The 17,054-nt window shown below is 39.3% G+C and overlaps 1 protein-coding gene across 1 annotated transcript in view; it reads left to right on the top strand.

The window, feature by feature from the left end:
- Positions 1-17,054, top strand: part of Rnls (renalase, FAD dependent amine oxidase) — a 262,160-nt gene that overhangs the window by 219,517 nt on the left and 25,589 nt on the right. The window contains exon 6 of the mRNA XM_036172701.1: positions 14,527-14,702. Coding sequence (XP_036028594.1) covers positions 14,527-14,702 — 176 coding nt within the window. The remainder of the gene's footprint in view (positions 1-14,526; positions 14,703-17,054) is intronic.

Raw genomic sequence — 17,054 nt, 5'->3', positions numbered from 1 at the left:
TCTTCCTGAGGAGATGCAAACAAAAGTCTACTCATCAAAGATAGGGGGAAATGTCAAATCAAAGTAAGGATGCCACTAAAGTCCAACCAATGAGTTTTATTGGGATCACTTAAGAAAATGGGCAAAATGTTACTTAAGGAGCAGAAATGGTTCAAAGCATCTGTATCACCAATAGCCTTCCCCAGAATAGGTGACAGCTCACAAGAGCTGTAGCTAACAACTTGCAAGTAGGTCAACAGGTTGTCAAGTGTCTCTTCCAGTCAGCTCAGTCAGTCTGAGCCTCTGACCAGCAACTCAGCTGGGTGAGGGTGCCTTTCAGTAATCCTTGCTGTCTACATAAACTTGGGGAGGAAGGGACATGGTAAATATGATTTTAGTTTCAGTGACTTCCTTAAGCTTCTGAATTGTTTACTTTCTGATTTTTAAAAAGCTTCCTTAGAGAATGAAATGAATACATGTCCCACCCCCTTAGAACATCTTGGGTCTTAACGAGCTACCCCCAAGATATAATATTTTATCTCCAACAAATTACTACTCAACAATAGGGCTTGCAGATGCCTAGTTATCTGTAAAAATCATCCCCAATGTTCCACCCCAGCCCCTATGTCCATCCTCCTGCCCTCTTTGCCACACCTCTCTCCAGCACTAGCAGATGTAATGGAAATAGCATGTTTATTATTCAAGGAGGCTGAATTACTGAAGAATGTTATCATTTACTTTCTTAGTTGGCTGCACTCTCTGTGAATCGTTTTCCATTATTTACTGTAAAATTGTTTCCCAAATTTGTATACATTTTCTTACATGGGTGCTTCAGGAAAACATCTTCTCAAACTGGAAGTCTGAGCTTGATTTCATTTCATCGTGTGGAGTTTTTCAACATGTTTATAGTTAACCAAATGCCCATCAGAATGGTTATCTTATACAGAGCTGTTTAGAGGATAGCCATGTGCCTTGTTAAACATAATCTATCCAAACATATGTAGCTTTGTATAACAAATATACATGTGCATTAGTTTTAAAACTTCCCTTGTAGAAGTCTTTATTTAAATTGGCAAATGCATACATCTACAGATTTGTTAATGTTTGCTGACCTAGAGTAAACAAGTTAAAGATCCTTCAAAATTTTTACAGAGGAGAAATTAGTAGGTATGTTAGTTTTTTAAAAGATATATACATATAGCAACAGTTAAAGAAAAAGAGGCCATGAATTAAAAGGGAGCAAACTCAGGAGGGTTTGGAGGGAGGAAAGGGAAGAAGAAAACGATGCAATTTACATTACAGTTTTTAAAAAGGTAATCTTTCCTACCCGGTGATGGAACAGCTCCTGAGGGCCACATGTGGCACATGTGACTTTGGCTGAAGCATTCAGTGCTGCTGACTGAACTCCAGTGCTGCTGATCTGACTGTTCCCTCAGTATGGGGGGAAGCTTGTTTTATGTATCCATATTCCATAGAAGATGAAGACTAAATTATCCCTTCTTCAACAAACATCAAGTACTTGCCATTTGCCACATCCTTATATAGGCATCAGAAATGTAAAATATAAAACAACAAAATTTCTCAAACAGAAAAGGAAAAAAAAGCACTGAACAACAATCAAACCAGTTTTATGAAGAACTTTCTTTAATTGCAGAAAATGAAGCCCAGGTGAGGTTTGGGTGTTGGTGAGGGACACTGGGCAAATTCCACCAAAGACCCCAGGAAGTTCTTCCAGACAGATGTAATCTGCAATCCCACTTCCTTAATAATGATCTTTGCTTTACAAACTCATACATCCAATAGGTCACCTTTATGTGAAGAGTTGTTGGGCCTATGTTTAGAACATCTGGAGCCCACAGATCCGAGTGCCAGCCTTCCTGGATATTCTGCATGTGGGAGCTTATGCTCTAAGTGTACAAATCACTTCCTGATGTGACATGTTTTAAAAACAGGTATTTTGATACTTTTGCTGTATAAAACAAATTTTAGAGGGGATTTAAAGATGATTGTGTGTTTTAGGGTTTCTATTTCTGTGAAGAAACACCGTGACCATGGCAACTCTTACAAAGGAAAACATGTAATTAGGGTGGCTTGTTTACAGTTCAGAGGTTCAGTTCATTATCATCATGGTGGTACATGGTGGCTGTGCAGGCAGACATGATGCTAGAGAATTAGCTGAGAGTCCTGCATCATATAGGTAATAGGAAGTGGGCTGAGACACTGGGCAGTATCTGGAGCATATGTGAGACCCCAAGCCCACCTCCACAGTGGCATACTTTCTCCAACAAGACCATACCTACTCCAAGCAGACCACATGTCCTAGTAGTGCCACTCCCTTTGGGGGACATTTCCTTTCTAATACCACATTATGAATATTTTATTTTCCTATAAATTGTTAAAAATTTTACCTAGTTAGTGCCTCAGATGAACTAATTGATTAGTTAACTTAAAATGCTAAGATGTTATTTAAAAGAGTTCTAATTTATTCTTTGGGACAAGGAATATGATTATATGAATGTAAAACTGTAGAGAAAAGGTTGCAAGGTGTTTGGGAAGGTTGGACAACATTGCCTTGTACATTGTTGAGCTGTGGGTAAATTCATATTGTACTAATTCCCAATTGCCAAGTACAACCAACTCAATTAAATCCAGATTTCAACTACAGTAACAACAAAAAAATGCAAAGCAAATAGGTCCTGATCTATGAATTCATGCACCTCTTAGTCTACAGAAAAGACAAATAGACATTTTCACACAGTGCAATACACGTTGTGTGAGAGCACTACTCCCTATATTCATCAGTGCCCTATATGAAGTAAGGAATGGCACCACCTCAGGAATTCCAGTGCTCTGAAATGAAGTGTGTCCAGCTTGATAGATGGCAGGCAGGGGTGTCGTTTGTTTGCTTGTCCTTTTGTTTGTTTTGAGCACTTGCTGTGTGTCAAACCCCAAACTTCTCACTTTACATGGCTTTAATCTGCATAGTAATCCTGGGCTTTGTCACCTAGACAAAGAAAAGATAGATCACTGGGGCCGGGGGAGGGGTGTGTGTGTGCAAATTCAGTTTACATGTGGAAACACTATTCAGAAGTTAACCAGCTGAACTAAAATAAATGTACCACGCATGTGAGCAAGAGGGCTAGGACTAGAAAGAATGTGGAGAGTGCCACTCTGAAGGAAGCCAGTCTGCTGTGTCTAAATGCTTCAAAAGTTTCTACCTGTCTTAACTTTCCTTACTTTTTATTTATGTGTTTGGGTGTTTGCCTGCATGTCTGTCTGTGCATTGTGTGCCTGGTGCCCTCCAAAGCAGGAAGAGGGCCTTGGATCCCCTAGAACTTGAGTTACAGGTTTCTTAGGGTTGTTGGTTGCCATGTCAATGATGGGAATCTGATCCAGGTCCTCCTGGAAAGCAGCCAGTGTTCTTAACCACTGAGGCATCTCTCCAGCCCCAGTGTGCTTACTGTTCCTTGAATCAGCGACTCTACTTCTAGGACATTTGCCCTGCAGGTAGCTAAATAAAAGTGCAAGAAAGAGATAGGAATTAGTCTGTTTTGACTCCTGAGACAAACTGTCTTCCACTTGCACATAATTTATCAATAACAAATTGCTTCCAGTTCTGGAGGCTGAGAATTGTGAGATCAAGACACAAGACACATGAATGTGACAAGGACTCACTTCCCATCTTGGACATACCTCCTCATTCTAACACTGTGGAAGAGGTAAACAAAATCCTTTAAAAGGGCATTGAGCCACTCACAGGCTCTGCTCTGTGACTTCTTTACTCCCCTATAGTCACACCCCCAGTACTATCATGTTGGGCCTTAGATTTCAGTGAATGAATTTAAGGACAGACATTCAGTCTCTGGAAGAATAAACATGCTCATTACAAAATTGTTTGTAATAGTAGCAAGCTGTGAAAAAAATGTCCATCTGTAAAAGATTAAATAGTAAACCCTGGTAATCCCAATATTATTAAAGTCCATAAATGGCAATGAACTGATAGGAAGCTCTATAATATTTTTTGAGTATACAAATCGAGTTCAAAACTCATGGCTATAGTTGGCTTCCATTCCATTTTAATACTGTGAGTAAGTATTTGGCTCATGTGTAGAATATTTCTGAAAGGGAACCTGGGAACCAGTGAGCAGCATAGCTGTCACTGAATACTGGAGCTGCCAGGTTTTGAGACAGAAAGTTACTTATTGCTTTTCCCCTCTGACCATGTTTGGATAGCTTTTTATAGTGTTATCACTTAGACAAACACTGTTTAAAAACAAAGATGACCCCACCCTCCCTTCTATTACAATCATATTAGAGACTTTTTGATTTTGTTTAGAAATGGCAGTTCAAAAATATGTCAGCCTAAACAATTTTGCTGTTGTTTTCTCTAGTAAGTATCAGTGATTAATATTGACTACTCCATTGGAGACACATAGAAACATTATGACCAGCTAAGTCATTCTGTCAATGAGTGAGGAGATGATATTTCTGACACAATTTCAACTAATGTCCCTTAGATCTGGATAGAGTGGAAGGAAGTACCCAAGGTGTCTGTGCTAAATGAAGCATATATTATTTCTTAAGATAGAAGATTATAGTCCCGGATTTTCTGTAAGTCTTAGATGGTATGCCATAGTTTCCTAATAAATGTTAGATATAACCTTCTGTAGGAAATGGAGCAAAATGGCAGTGAATGTCAGCCTTATTTCCTGTCATTTGAAAGACTGCCATTTCAAATCTTATCGTTTCCCCATTTAAGATAGGCATTTATCTTTAAAAGGGAAGTGAAGACTTCTTGGGTAATCTTCATGTCTGATTGCCTGTCGACAAGAACATGATTTCCCTATTCATTTATCTTCAAGAATCTTTGTTGGGCCACTTGCTTTCTCCTATCACTTCTTTGGAAGTTGTTACATTTGTCTCCCTAATGGAAGCTGTCCATTCCACTCTCTTCTTCTGTTTTCAGTGGATATTTAAACCGGCTGCTGTTATTGATTAATATGGACAGATTCCACCTCAAGAGAAGCAACATGAAAAAAAAGAATCAATATTTTCTCCCAAAAGATAGTGGAACAAAATGGAAGAGGTAAAGAGGAAGCCCATAAATAGGGAACCTTTTCCCTATGCCTAGTCCTTTTGAGAAGCACTTGTTCCCTGCACTTCGCACTTCTGTTAAAAGCATAAGCTTATGTTGAATGGGTATAAATACTCACCATAGAAATCCCTGAAGTAGACAAAGTTGGAGGTACTGAACTTGTCTGGGATGTGACTTGGGGAGAGTAGGCCAAATTTTAGTATTGGGTCAATACTTTTTAAAGCAAAAAAAACCCTGAAAGTGTTCCCTCTGTTCCTGATTTGGACCAACAGCAGGCTCAGAACAACTGCACACTGCCAAGAGACAGGATGCCAAGAGAGAATGCTTTATGCACATTATTTGTCCTGCTCAAAGAGTGAGGAAGGAGAGAGGCCTCGGACCATGTGTCAGTCTGCTGAAGTCCCTGCCCTGCCCTTCTCTTCTTCTTCCTCTTCCTCTGTCATTCTCTCATCAAGGAGGAACTAGAGCTTAAGTGGAGTCTACAGATATGATTTACTTTCTCTCTGTCAGAGTTAGTGCTGGGTCCCTGGGCCAAGTAGAAGAGAGCAACACTGTTAAGAAAAGCACTTCCAGCAAGAGGATGAGGATGGTTGACAGGTCCACTCAATTGGAGAGAGGGAAATTTACCAACATGTGACTCTTGGCTTGCTTAGTAGTGCTTCAAACAAGTTCACACAGGTGTGTTTCCTGAGCCTCACTCACTTACACCACAAGTGTGATTCCATTTAGTGGGTACCAGTTCTGCAACAACATTGTACATGCTTTGTCTCTGCCTCACAGAAATGTACCCCCCTGAAATGCCTCCCCAGTGTGTCTTGTGGTGTCAGACACTGCAGTGAACACACATGTACCCATCAGTTGTACCAGTGAAGAAGAATCATTTTCACCCATTTCTGTTTCCTCTGGGTCCACAGCTGTGTCTGCCACTTGCTTAGTAGCTTTAATCCTCTGCTTTTCCCTCAGAGATGAAATTCAGAGGTGGCTTTTGGGAACCAAATTCCTGTACCTTGCTACTGAGAAAAAAAAAATCATCTACCAGATGAAAAATCATAGATGCATTTGCATGTGAATAAGAATTTCAACTTTTAGTGCAAAGAGTGAAAATCTGGGGACAGGAATCCTGTGTGACCTAAGGATGAACATCCCACATAGATTTCAAAATGGAAAATCAGAAATGACAGGAAGTAGCAAGAGACTGTAGAGTTAACTTTTCCATGCATCCCGGTTTCCAGATAATAGTCAATGCGCTCTTGCACATCCCTTTGAGTTTCTATGGTGTCACTAGAGTGCTAATACAGGCGGAGTTGGTCCGTCACAGCTGTTCTCATTCACTGTCTGTTAGCATCAGACAATACCATTTTCATTACTGTAGCTGTATAACACACTTAAATATCACAGTCTTCCCTTGATTTTTTCAGAAAAAAAGGTATACTATCATATTGAATAGTCCCTTTAGACCTAGTTGTCAGCACCCAAGTGATGTTACAGAATTAATTCATTAATTTTCCTAATGACTGTCCTTAAATAGAGAGAAATCATCTTACTATTGAAAGGTTTTAATTTGACCAATTTTATGTAATTCACTGTTTTCAATCAGACAATTTTCCCTTCTTACCTGTAAGTCGCTTGTCCATTTTTATCTTATTACAATGACCAGAACAATTAAATATTATTGTTGTTTCAAAGAATTTTTGGTTTTAATGTTACAATGAGAGTCTACATTATTTCATTTTAAAATCCAATTACAAGAGTAAACAAGCTATTCCATCTCATCTTGAGAAAGTCTGCTTTTTCATGTTATCATGTATTTCTCATAAATTTCTATTAAATGACAATGGATGTCTCTAGTATAAATTGAGATCATCACACTTCACTTAATTGTACCTATCAACATGATACATTAGATAAATCATTGGAAGTCTCTATGGTTCTTGATGCAATTTGTTCGGCACTGGTGAGCTCACTCACGCTGGGCAAGTACGCTGCCACTGAACAATACACTCAGCACAGTTTTTCTTAATGAGAGACAGTCGGAGTTAGTCCCCTGGGTTTGCCTGGAGCTTCCAGTCTGTCTGCCTCAGCCTCTAGTACCATCATGAATTTTCTCTATAATCATATGGAAGAATGGTCTGTATTTTGGTATATGTACTTGGATCTGTAAATGTGGTGTGTGTGGTGTGTGCTGTGTGTGTGTGTGTATGTGTGTGTGTGTAAAATCAACATTACAGTAGTTTTATCATTTGAAAAAAAAATCATAAGTAAAACAGCCAAGTCCTGAAGTTGGAGTCAGGGTTTTCCCTTAATATATTGACTATGTTTTCAGTTTCCTTGGTGTTTCTTGGTTGACATTCATTTTCTTTTGGTTTAATAGGTTTTGATATGTTTCATTTTCTGTAACAATTGCTTTCTTTATTTTATAATTTAAAGGCTTCTAGCTTGAGTCCTCCACTTTTATGTCTTTAAGAGTTTCTCTATGTCTGATATGTCCTATCTGTCAAAACAACACAGCTAGGATGTGGACCTCTCTTCAAGTAGAATGGAAAAACACAAGACAAAATAAAGAAAGAACATATCTCCCCTGAGATGCCAAAAACCACAGATCTACCCATAGGCAGATTTGGTGCCAGAATTCATTCTACCAGCATACTGCATAAATCTAGTTAAAGTGGTCATAGGCAATATTGCCCACAGGTATCTATCAGAAATAAAAGATTGTGAAGGAATAATTTAAGCTTGGGCCTCAAAGAAATTGTAAGATAAAACTCCTAGGAACCTCTGTTAAAATGATGTATGTGTGTGAATATGTGTATATATAATGTGTAAATATAGAAGTATATTATACATAGGTCCATTAAAAACTTACAAAGACACACACATCATCATTAGTCACCCAAAATAATTTTTAAATTATTTATTTAAATTAAAATTTTTAAAAAATTATAACCAATTTTATAAAGCCTGAAGATTTAGGAATAACCTATCCTGATATAAAATGACCCTATTGGATTGCTTAAAGAAATGAAAGAGCATTAGTGGTATGCCTGAAGAGAAAGAAACTGGCAAAATTGATCATGGAGATTCAAAAGGACCCAAATAAAAGTTTGCTAATGAGAAATAATGTAAGTTTGAAATTCAAAGGACAAATTAAATACAAAAATAAACAGAGATACAGGGAAACTGGTGAATTGGTGAATATAACAGGAACAAATTATATTTAGAACTTGAGTAGAGAGAACAAAATAGGAAAGATCTAAAATGGAATCAAACCATGAGGGTGGACTGAGGGTCTCAAACACAGTTAGTTGGATTCCCATGAGAGTCAAATAGAAAGTTCAGAGAACAGGAAACGCTGGGAGAACCAGAATCTAAAGATAAAGCTGAGTCCTTGTGTTCTAAAAACCCAGGGAGTTCATAGAAAAGTAAACAAAATTCAAACTGCAGGAGCACTGAGTCAAACTGCAAAACACCAAGGCCACAAAACAAAAATGACATACAATGGCCTGGAGTCAAATTAAGGATTGATTTCTAGAAGCTAACTTATGTTGGAATTACATCTTTAAAATCCTAGTGACGACACTCTGGATTTATTGTGTATACTAATAAAATACATATTTCACAAATGAGAATGATGACCAGTCTGCAAAATCAAAGCCTGAGAGTGACTACCTCCAGGAGGGCATCATTTAAGGAACTTTAAAATAAGACACTTTGGGAAGAGAAAATAAGCCTCATGGCAGATCTGCTGCCCACATCAGATGGTGCTGGCACTTCTGCACACACCAGTAATTGCGGTGCTGGGAAATAAGACAGCTAGATCTGGGACCTGATGAGTTCCAGGGTTAAGGACAGACCGTGTCTCAAAATCTAAGGTGGAGAGTGATTGAAAAAGAGCCTGGCCATCAGCCTCTTGTCTCCACATGCATGCACACACACACACACACACACACACACACACACACACATGCTCACACATGCTCACACACACTCACACATTAACCACACGCGCACACATGCTCACACCTGCTCTCACACTCACTCCACACACAGAAATACACATGCTCACACCCACTCCCACACTCACCCTCATGCTCACTCACACTCACACATTAACCCCACACACACATGCTCACACCTGCTCTCACACTCACCCACACACACACAAACACACATGCTCACACCCACTCCCACACTCACCCACACACACATATTCTCACACACACTCACACATTAACCCCACACACACACACATGCTCACACCCACTCCCACACTCACCCCCCCACACACATATTCTCACACACACTCACACATTAACCCCACACACACACATGCTCACACCCACTCCCACACTCACCCACACACACACACATGCTCACACCCACTCCCACACTCACCCACACACACACAACATGCTCACACCCTCTCCCACACTCACCCACACACACATATTCTCACACACACTCACACATTAACCACACACACATGCTCACACCTGCTCTCACACTCACACCCACTCCCACACTCACCCACACACACATATTCTCACACCTGCTCCCACCTGTTCCCACACTCACCCCATACACAAAAAAGTTAAAAAATGCATAACAAAAAGATAACCTTTATATAATTTTCAAAAATCAACTCACATTGAAATAATCATATACAAAGAAAAAATAAGATTTCAACTCAAAAACAATTCTAGATATTTAAAAGGTACAAAATGTGTTATTAAAATGTTCAAATATCAGGAAACTAATAATGTAACATCAATAGAAAGCAGAAATTATTTTTTAAAATGACAGGAGAAATTGCCAAAGGTACTCCCATCAGACCTCATTGATTGACAGTCAATTGTCAGAATTTAGTTGATAAGAATCTCAAAATTAATGTGGTACTAGTGTAAAATGTTAATTCAGAGAAGATGCTTATGGGTAAATCACTTGCTGCACAAGCATGAGGACTGCTTTTGGATGCTCAGGACCGCTTAAAATCCTGGGTGCTGTGGCACACACCTGTAGTCCCACTACTGACAAGACAGGAGGCAGAGACAGGCAGATCCCAGTAAACTCCTGGCCATCAAGCCAGACCTATGTGGCAGCGTTCCAAGACAATGAGAGAGCCCACCCCGACAGCAGGTAGAAGGAGAGTTTGATGTGAACAAAAGGAGTTCCAGTCATCTAACTGATGGCAGGGCTCCTAAACACCAAGAGGTCAGATATTGCTTCTAAGGTAAAATTGCTGCCTGCAGATAACCTTAGATCATTCAACTCCAGGGAGATGGTTGCAAGACTCATTTTCTTTGAACAAGACAATAGCTGCTACCCTTACAACTCTGATGGAGGGTTTACTGAACTGAACCAACCCAGGATTCTTTACCAGAGCATTTTACAACTTGAATTGTCTCGTTGTGGGTCAAGGGCAGCAGCCTACTTACTGTCCTGGGCAAGTGAAGTCGTAATGAGGGTGGCAATCTTGAAATCCTCATGACATGAGTTGTACACAGAGTTTTTTCCTGCCTTCCTGGCCTGCACTGACCTCTGTCTTTTCCCATGTGTTTTTTTAAATATCTAAGAACGCAAGTCTCGTAACCCTCATTCAATTACTATCTTCCTAAATAGGAAATCTGAGGCACTATCACTCAGTAATTTTTTTTAGGTACCTTTAACAGCACTTGAAGATATAACTAAGAGATCATCTTGTTCAAACTCTCAATATAGGGATCTCTCTTCTGATAGCATACAAATGGAAAACTAAATGTGGTTTTTATCATTTTTGCAACACAACTCTTTCCTTTATGAAGAATGTAGCAATTAGAATTATAAGCAGAACCATGTTTTTTCTATCAATAATTATCATCTTTCTCAGTTTTCTAGTGTTATTATTAGCCTATTATTAGCCTTACCTATTGATATTGAAATGCTTTCTTTCATCTACCAAACTAAAAAAAAAAAAAGGAAATGAATACCAACACCCAAGATTGTTTTTGACTACACATGTACATGTATGACCACATGTGCACAAACACATACATACACAAAAGCTAATTCAACATCCAAAATATTATATTCAAAATCAGATGTAACATTTGAGAGGATAGACTATGTATGAGGTCATTTGACAGATTTTAATGCAACATCTAGATCACATTTTACCAACACAATTTAGTTCAGATTTTGCTTTCTTTAGTAACTTTTTAGGTAGCATGCAAAATAAAGGTTTCATCGTGACAGTGTCACATATACATATCACTGCATAGCTGTTGTCGGCCCTGGTGTTGCCTCCCCATCCTGTCTCCTCCATTGTTACTAGTCTCAGCTGGAAAAAGCCCTTTATGCATTCTGGTTCCCTGTGTGTTTACCCGTGTCTACAAAGTGTGTGTGAAGGGAAACATGATAGTTTGTCCTTCCCTCCATTGCCCTCTCTTGTCTCTCCCCATCAGGCCTAAATCCTAGTAACATATTTGTTGCTCTTTGTGATTTCCTGTTTCTGAATCTTGGTTGTGTTTAAACTCTGGTTAACATTTTGGATCTTCTTTTTTCACTTTAGCTTCGAAAAGTGACTTTTAGTTTGGGGGTTGGAGTCATTTGCTTTTAAACTTATTCTTTAGTGTAAATTTTAACATAAATTTGTTCAATTCCAAGAATAAAAAGGAGAAAAAAAAGAATGTTCTAGATAATCACCTGAAAATCAGGAAATCAACTTTAACATTATTACCATCTAACCCTCAGAATGCCATCCTTAAGATTTTTATAATAAACTCCTTTGTAGTAGAAGGAAGCAACTGGAAAAAAAAAGTAACTCAGTTGTTCTCTGTTTTTTCATTATTATGTAAGAACCATTTCAATTTGAGTTTTAAGGTTCCATTTTGTCTTGATCTCCTGGTGGGAGATGACTGTCGTAACTGGGCAAAACTCCTCGTGCACCATTGTTGGTCTCAGTAACTGGAGGAAAGCACCTCTTGATGCTCAGCACGTATCTAGAATTTGTGACCCTTTAAAGCCTGCCAGTACCAGCAAGATGAGCTCTATTCTCAAGCTTCCCAATGCTGGTGAGGTATCTTTCTGTCTCTAGGAAGACTTGGTAGGTACCACCTAATGGAGAATGGCATCGCACCCCTCCACTGTGAACAAACTTCATGAGTCTTTTAACTGATATTTAATAAAGTTATGAACTGACATGTAAATAACATCTGCTGTCCTGGGTGCTTTTCCTGTAGTTGTGATCAAACCCCCTCGCAAATGAATTTAAGTAAGGAAGGGGGTATTTGGCTCACAGTTCAGGGTGCAGTCCATCAGAGTGAGGAAGTCATGGCAGCAGGAGTTGAGGCAGCTGGTCCCATTCCAGCAGCAGCAGCAGGAAGCAAAGAAAACCAACCACAGGTGCACAATAGCTCTCACCTTTTCAACCATCAAACCACAGAGGCAGCATGCCAAGGGTGTCTTACTGTGGGAGCAGTCCGGAAAGAACTTGCAGTTTCACACTTGTAGGAGGCCTGCTCCCACCTTTTCAAGGGTTCCTATGAGGAAGAGGGAGAGATAAGAAATACTAGATAGAAAGATAGCAAAGAGGGGACAGACAGAAACACAGGATAGCTTCAGGAGAACCTGGATCAAAACCCAAAGGTCCCTTCTGTCTCTTCAAAAGGGCCCTTTATAACAATGCCAAGAGGTAAAGCAAAAGACCTCCCCCTTGCTAGGTCAAAGCATATCATACAGCCAAGTGTAGACCCTTCCAAATACCTGGTAATCAGACCCATGGTCAAATCAACCCCTTATGCGACACTGCTGAGGAAAGCAAGCTCAGATTCTCTAACCCTGTGTAACTTGGGCCTCCACAAATTCCCCCTTCTTGATATATTAAAGGACTCCTCAGCCCCCTCAGATAGACTGTGCCTGCCTTAGCACTGCTGAGTCTTTCCCTCTGTGCAGTACCAGTGAAGTCTGCACTCACAGGAGAAAAACCCAGCATTCCAGGGATGTCTTCTCTGTTGCTTAGTTCGGTTGTTCCAGTTCCAGTGAGGTGAACGGTGGACGATCTGATTCACCATGCCCTTAGAGCACAGCGTCTCCATCCATACCCCAACCTCATCCATGTGATACACATGGGATTGGATGCAAGCACTGATTGTTCTTTAGAAGGCTTGTCACATTTTGAGACTATTCCTTGTGTTTATCTTTAAAATCTGTAAGCCAGAGTTCCTTGAGCTGAGTGAAATGGGAAAATGAAGCACCTATATTAAAAATAATTCATGGCTATAATTTGAGCAACACCTAGGAAAGTTGCCCTTTTAACTGATTTATTGCATTCATCCTGTATCTTATTTTTATGAAGCATCACTTTGTAAACCTTGGTAGGTACAAGCTTACTCTGATTTTACAGAAAAGAAAAAAAATTAAATCTCTAAAATATAGAGAGGCTAACTGGGCATATGCGAAGTGATTGGCTTATGTCATTCAATCTTATACTTTTGTATGTAGCAATGAATCAATATAGCTCAAATAGTATAAGCTCTTATAATACAAAATTAGAGACATTTAGAATCAAGTTGCCAATCCATCAGTGCCTTACTACACAAATATATTCTTCCTAACTTTCTCATCAATATTATTTAAACCAAAGTCATGTTAATATTCTTTCCAAGATTATATTTTCTAATGGCTTAGTTTCCTAAATACCTTTGACTTCATGCTTTATGGGTTACCCTTATGTTCTTCTAAATGTGGGCATACACTCATTTTTTTTAATCATGAAAATACAGCAAAAACAAATTCAGTGACAAATAAAAGGGGGAGTTATAGATGGGAAAGACGTTTATTTCTTTTGTCAACTGGAAGATAAAGTATGGTGGCACAACTATACTCTCACCACTTAAGAGGGTGAAGGAGGTGATCTCAAGTTTAAGGCCAGCCTGGGCTACATAATATCACCTTGTCTCACATACACACAAAAGATACAAGAAATAACATTAAGAGGAAAATTCTCATTTCAAAGAGATAATTTCTTTTTCAAAGTGCTAAACATAATGTAGAAGTGTTATTATTTTAGTAAAGTATTTTGCAGTCTTCCTAACATAAATATCTGTTTGAACATTCATTTCATTCTCAGAACTTAGGAAAATAGAACATGTATGATATAATATATAAAAGGCTTACAATTTGATAATAAGAGAAGATAAAAATACCAATGAATTTAACTGTACCTGGGGCAGGAGGTTCTTATCATCTCTTCGAGTTTCTTAGAAAGACCTGACATCTTGTTTTCTAAAGCATATCTACAACCTACCTTTCTCCCCAGGAGAGCTGAAGCTGGTTCAGAAACAGCCTGATGTATGCTGGAGCCATTAGTCTGTCCTCTGGTTATCATGATCACTTTCTAATTTTGGATTCAAACCTTGGGCTGTGCTTCCAGGTTCCCCTGCTTTAACACGCATCTTTCTGTTCCTCTCACACTGCAGAGTCATCAGAATTTGGTCCATCCCTGGTGATCCACACCACTGTCCCATTTGGAGTTACGCACTTGGAGCACAGTGAGGAGGAGGTGCAGGAGTTAATCAGCCAGCAACTGGAAACCATTTTGCCGGGTTTGCCGAAACCAATTGCTACCAAATGCCAGAAGTGGAGGTATTCCCAGGTAACCTGAGAATGTAGTAGCAAAGTGTAGGCATTTTCTGGACCAGCTAGCAGAACTGATGTCACTTTATATTTTTTACTATTCTCTGGGAGGAGAAATGCATGATGGCATCTTTGAGGTTAATATGGGTTTGTCATACACACATGTAATTTCTGTAGGTATCATTGTCCTGCTACTTCTCAAAGAGATGGTCATGTCACTTTTACCAGTTTTATCCACATCCCAGCACACCCTGAAATTCTGGGGTTTCTTACACAGGCAAGATAAGTTATACAATCAAATGCAGCTGTTTCTCTGGGGATTTTCAAATTGGCACTATGGCTGTGTGGTGTAGCCACTTTATCTACCCAGATTTTTGCAGTATGTCACATTAACATTGTGTGCATACTTAGTTGCCAGCATTTTCTTTTTTTATTGAATTTTTACTCAGTTTGAGTGGTGACAGCAGAGGTCTTTCATGAGTAACTCTAGAATACTGAACTGAGCTGCCTTCCAGAGTAAGCTAACACTCCTTATCATTCCTCTAGGTCAGCCTTAAAGCTCTTAATACGCAGTAAATCTTGACTTAAACACACACACACTTTTACTAGACTTGGAATACTGTTCACGGCAATGTCTCCGGATCTGTAAACTCGGCTGTGAAGTCATGTGGGGTCAATGAAGCAAAGGTCAGATAGAGTGAAAATGAAAAGATGCAGAGACTTGTGTGGTCCCCTGGGTTTCTGAGCCCATTGATAACAGATTTGTGAGCACTATTGGCTATCCAGCTGTCTAAAGCCTGCAGAAAAAGTGGTCTTATGGGAAATTGCAGCAGATTCTGTATGTTTTAAAGGGCTTTCCAAATTAGAGGAAATAGTAAATTACTCACTAAAATATTGCAGCAGGTCTGTGTTTACCCGTATCTTCTCAAGTTAAATTATACAGTGAACCTTTGGGGGAAAATATTTACTTAAGCATGTCATAATCACTTTAGAAGACTTTGCTCTTTCATTTTAAGAGCGTTGAAAAATCTCAATAGCTAGTGTCTCTAAATGATATTTAACTCAATTTTAGGTTGACTTGAAAAAGAAGCTGGGGAAAGAATCTTGTGATAATTTGAAGCTGGGTATATTGTACATAAGTCATCTTGTCTATGGTAAATACTCCTATAAAAGAACAATACTTTGTGAAGTTTCTTTTTGTGCTTTTCTCATAAAAATTTACTGATAGACTAAAAAGTAGTTTTTGATTCTACTCATTTCTTACAAGTTGATAATATTCTAAAAGTAGCCTTGTCCTAACCATAAAAAAGGTTGTACAATATCACAAAATTTAATCAAGAGATTATTTTTTAACACAAACTCTAGCAATGGTTTTTTTTGTTTGTTTGTTTGTTTGTTTGAGCTGAGGTCCAAACCCAGGGCCTTGTGCTTGCTAGGCAAGCGCTCTACCACTGAGCTAAATCCCCAACCCCAGCAATGGTTTTAATTGGATGTTGAAATCATTCCACTGCACCTGGAAGCTGCACTGGTTGCAGAGGCTGAAAGGAGACAAGCTGTTGTCCAGAATTTAAAGCCTGCATTTCCCACTGTCCATACCCTTCTCTAGGATCCCGAATACCAGTCTACAAAGAGTAACATTGTCATTTGTGGTGAGCATCTCACCCATACACATTAGGAAAAAAGGAGTGACCAATGACAGGACAAGCAACTTAAAATAATCTACTCACTTTTAGGTACTCTCCAGTCCCCAGTACTTCTCAAAAGTCCATCTTAACCTTTAGAATGTGACAGAGAAGTGTCTTCCCTAAATCTTGCCATCATGGTACAAGTGGCCTTGGTGCAATTAATCAACGTACATTTGTACATTTGTGTGAGAGTACTAAGCTGATAAGAAGAATAATGTAAACCAGAGACACAAAAAGGAGGAGCAGGGGACTACACTTTCTTTGCCAACCCCCTCCCTGTGACATCTCTGAGCAGAGAGTGCTTTTGAGGAGGAAACCCGGCAGCCTTTCTGTCTAGACCAGTTCCCACTGTGTTCCTTCTCTTTGTCTCTCCTCTGTCTCTTCCTTCTGTTCTCCACACACCATCTCATTCCTTTCCTTCTGTTTCTCTGAAAGACAAAGTGCCAGGGCCCAACACCCCTTTATTTATGAGAGTTCATGTAGACTATAGAGCCAGAATTTCTGTTCCAAACAATACTAGATGATGTGGATTCCCTGTCCTAGACCCTGCAGGATCAATACTTTCTCTCCCTTAATTTCTTTTCTTCCTTTTCTCTCCTTCTGGGACACTTGAACTGTATCTTGACACTAAGTGTTAGAGAGGGTGGAGGGACTGGGCTCAAAGCTGGGTAACTCAGAGGCATGAT

The sequence above is a fragment of the Onychomys torridus genome, chromosome 1, assembly GCF_903995425.1.
Source record: "Onychomys torridus chromosome 1, mOncTor1.1, whole genome shotgun sequence".
NCBI classification, from domain to species: Eukaryota; Metazoa; Chordata; class Mammalia; order Rodentia; family Cricetidae; genus Onychomys; species Onychomys torridus.
Note: the sequence above shows the minus strand (reverse complement) of the source record. Positions and strands in the feature narration are given on the sequence as shown.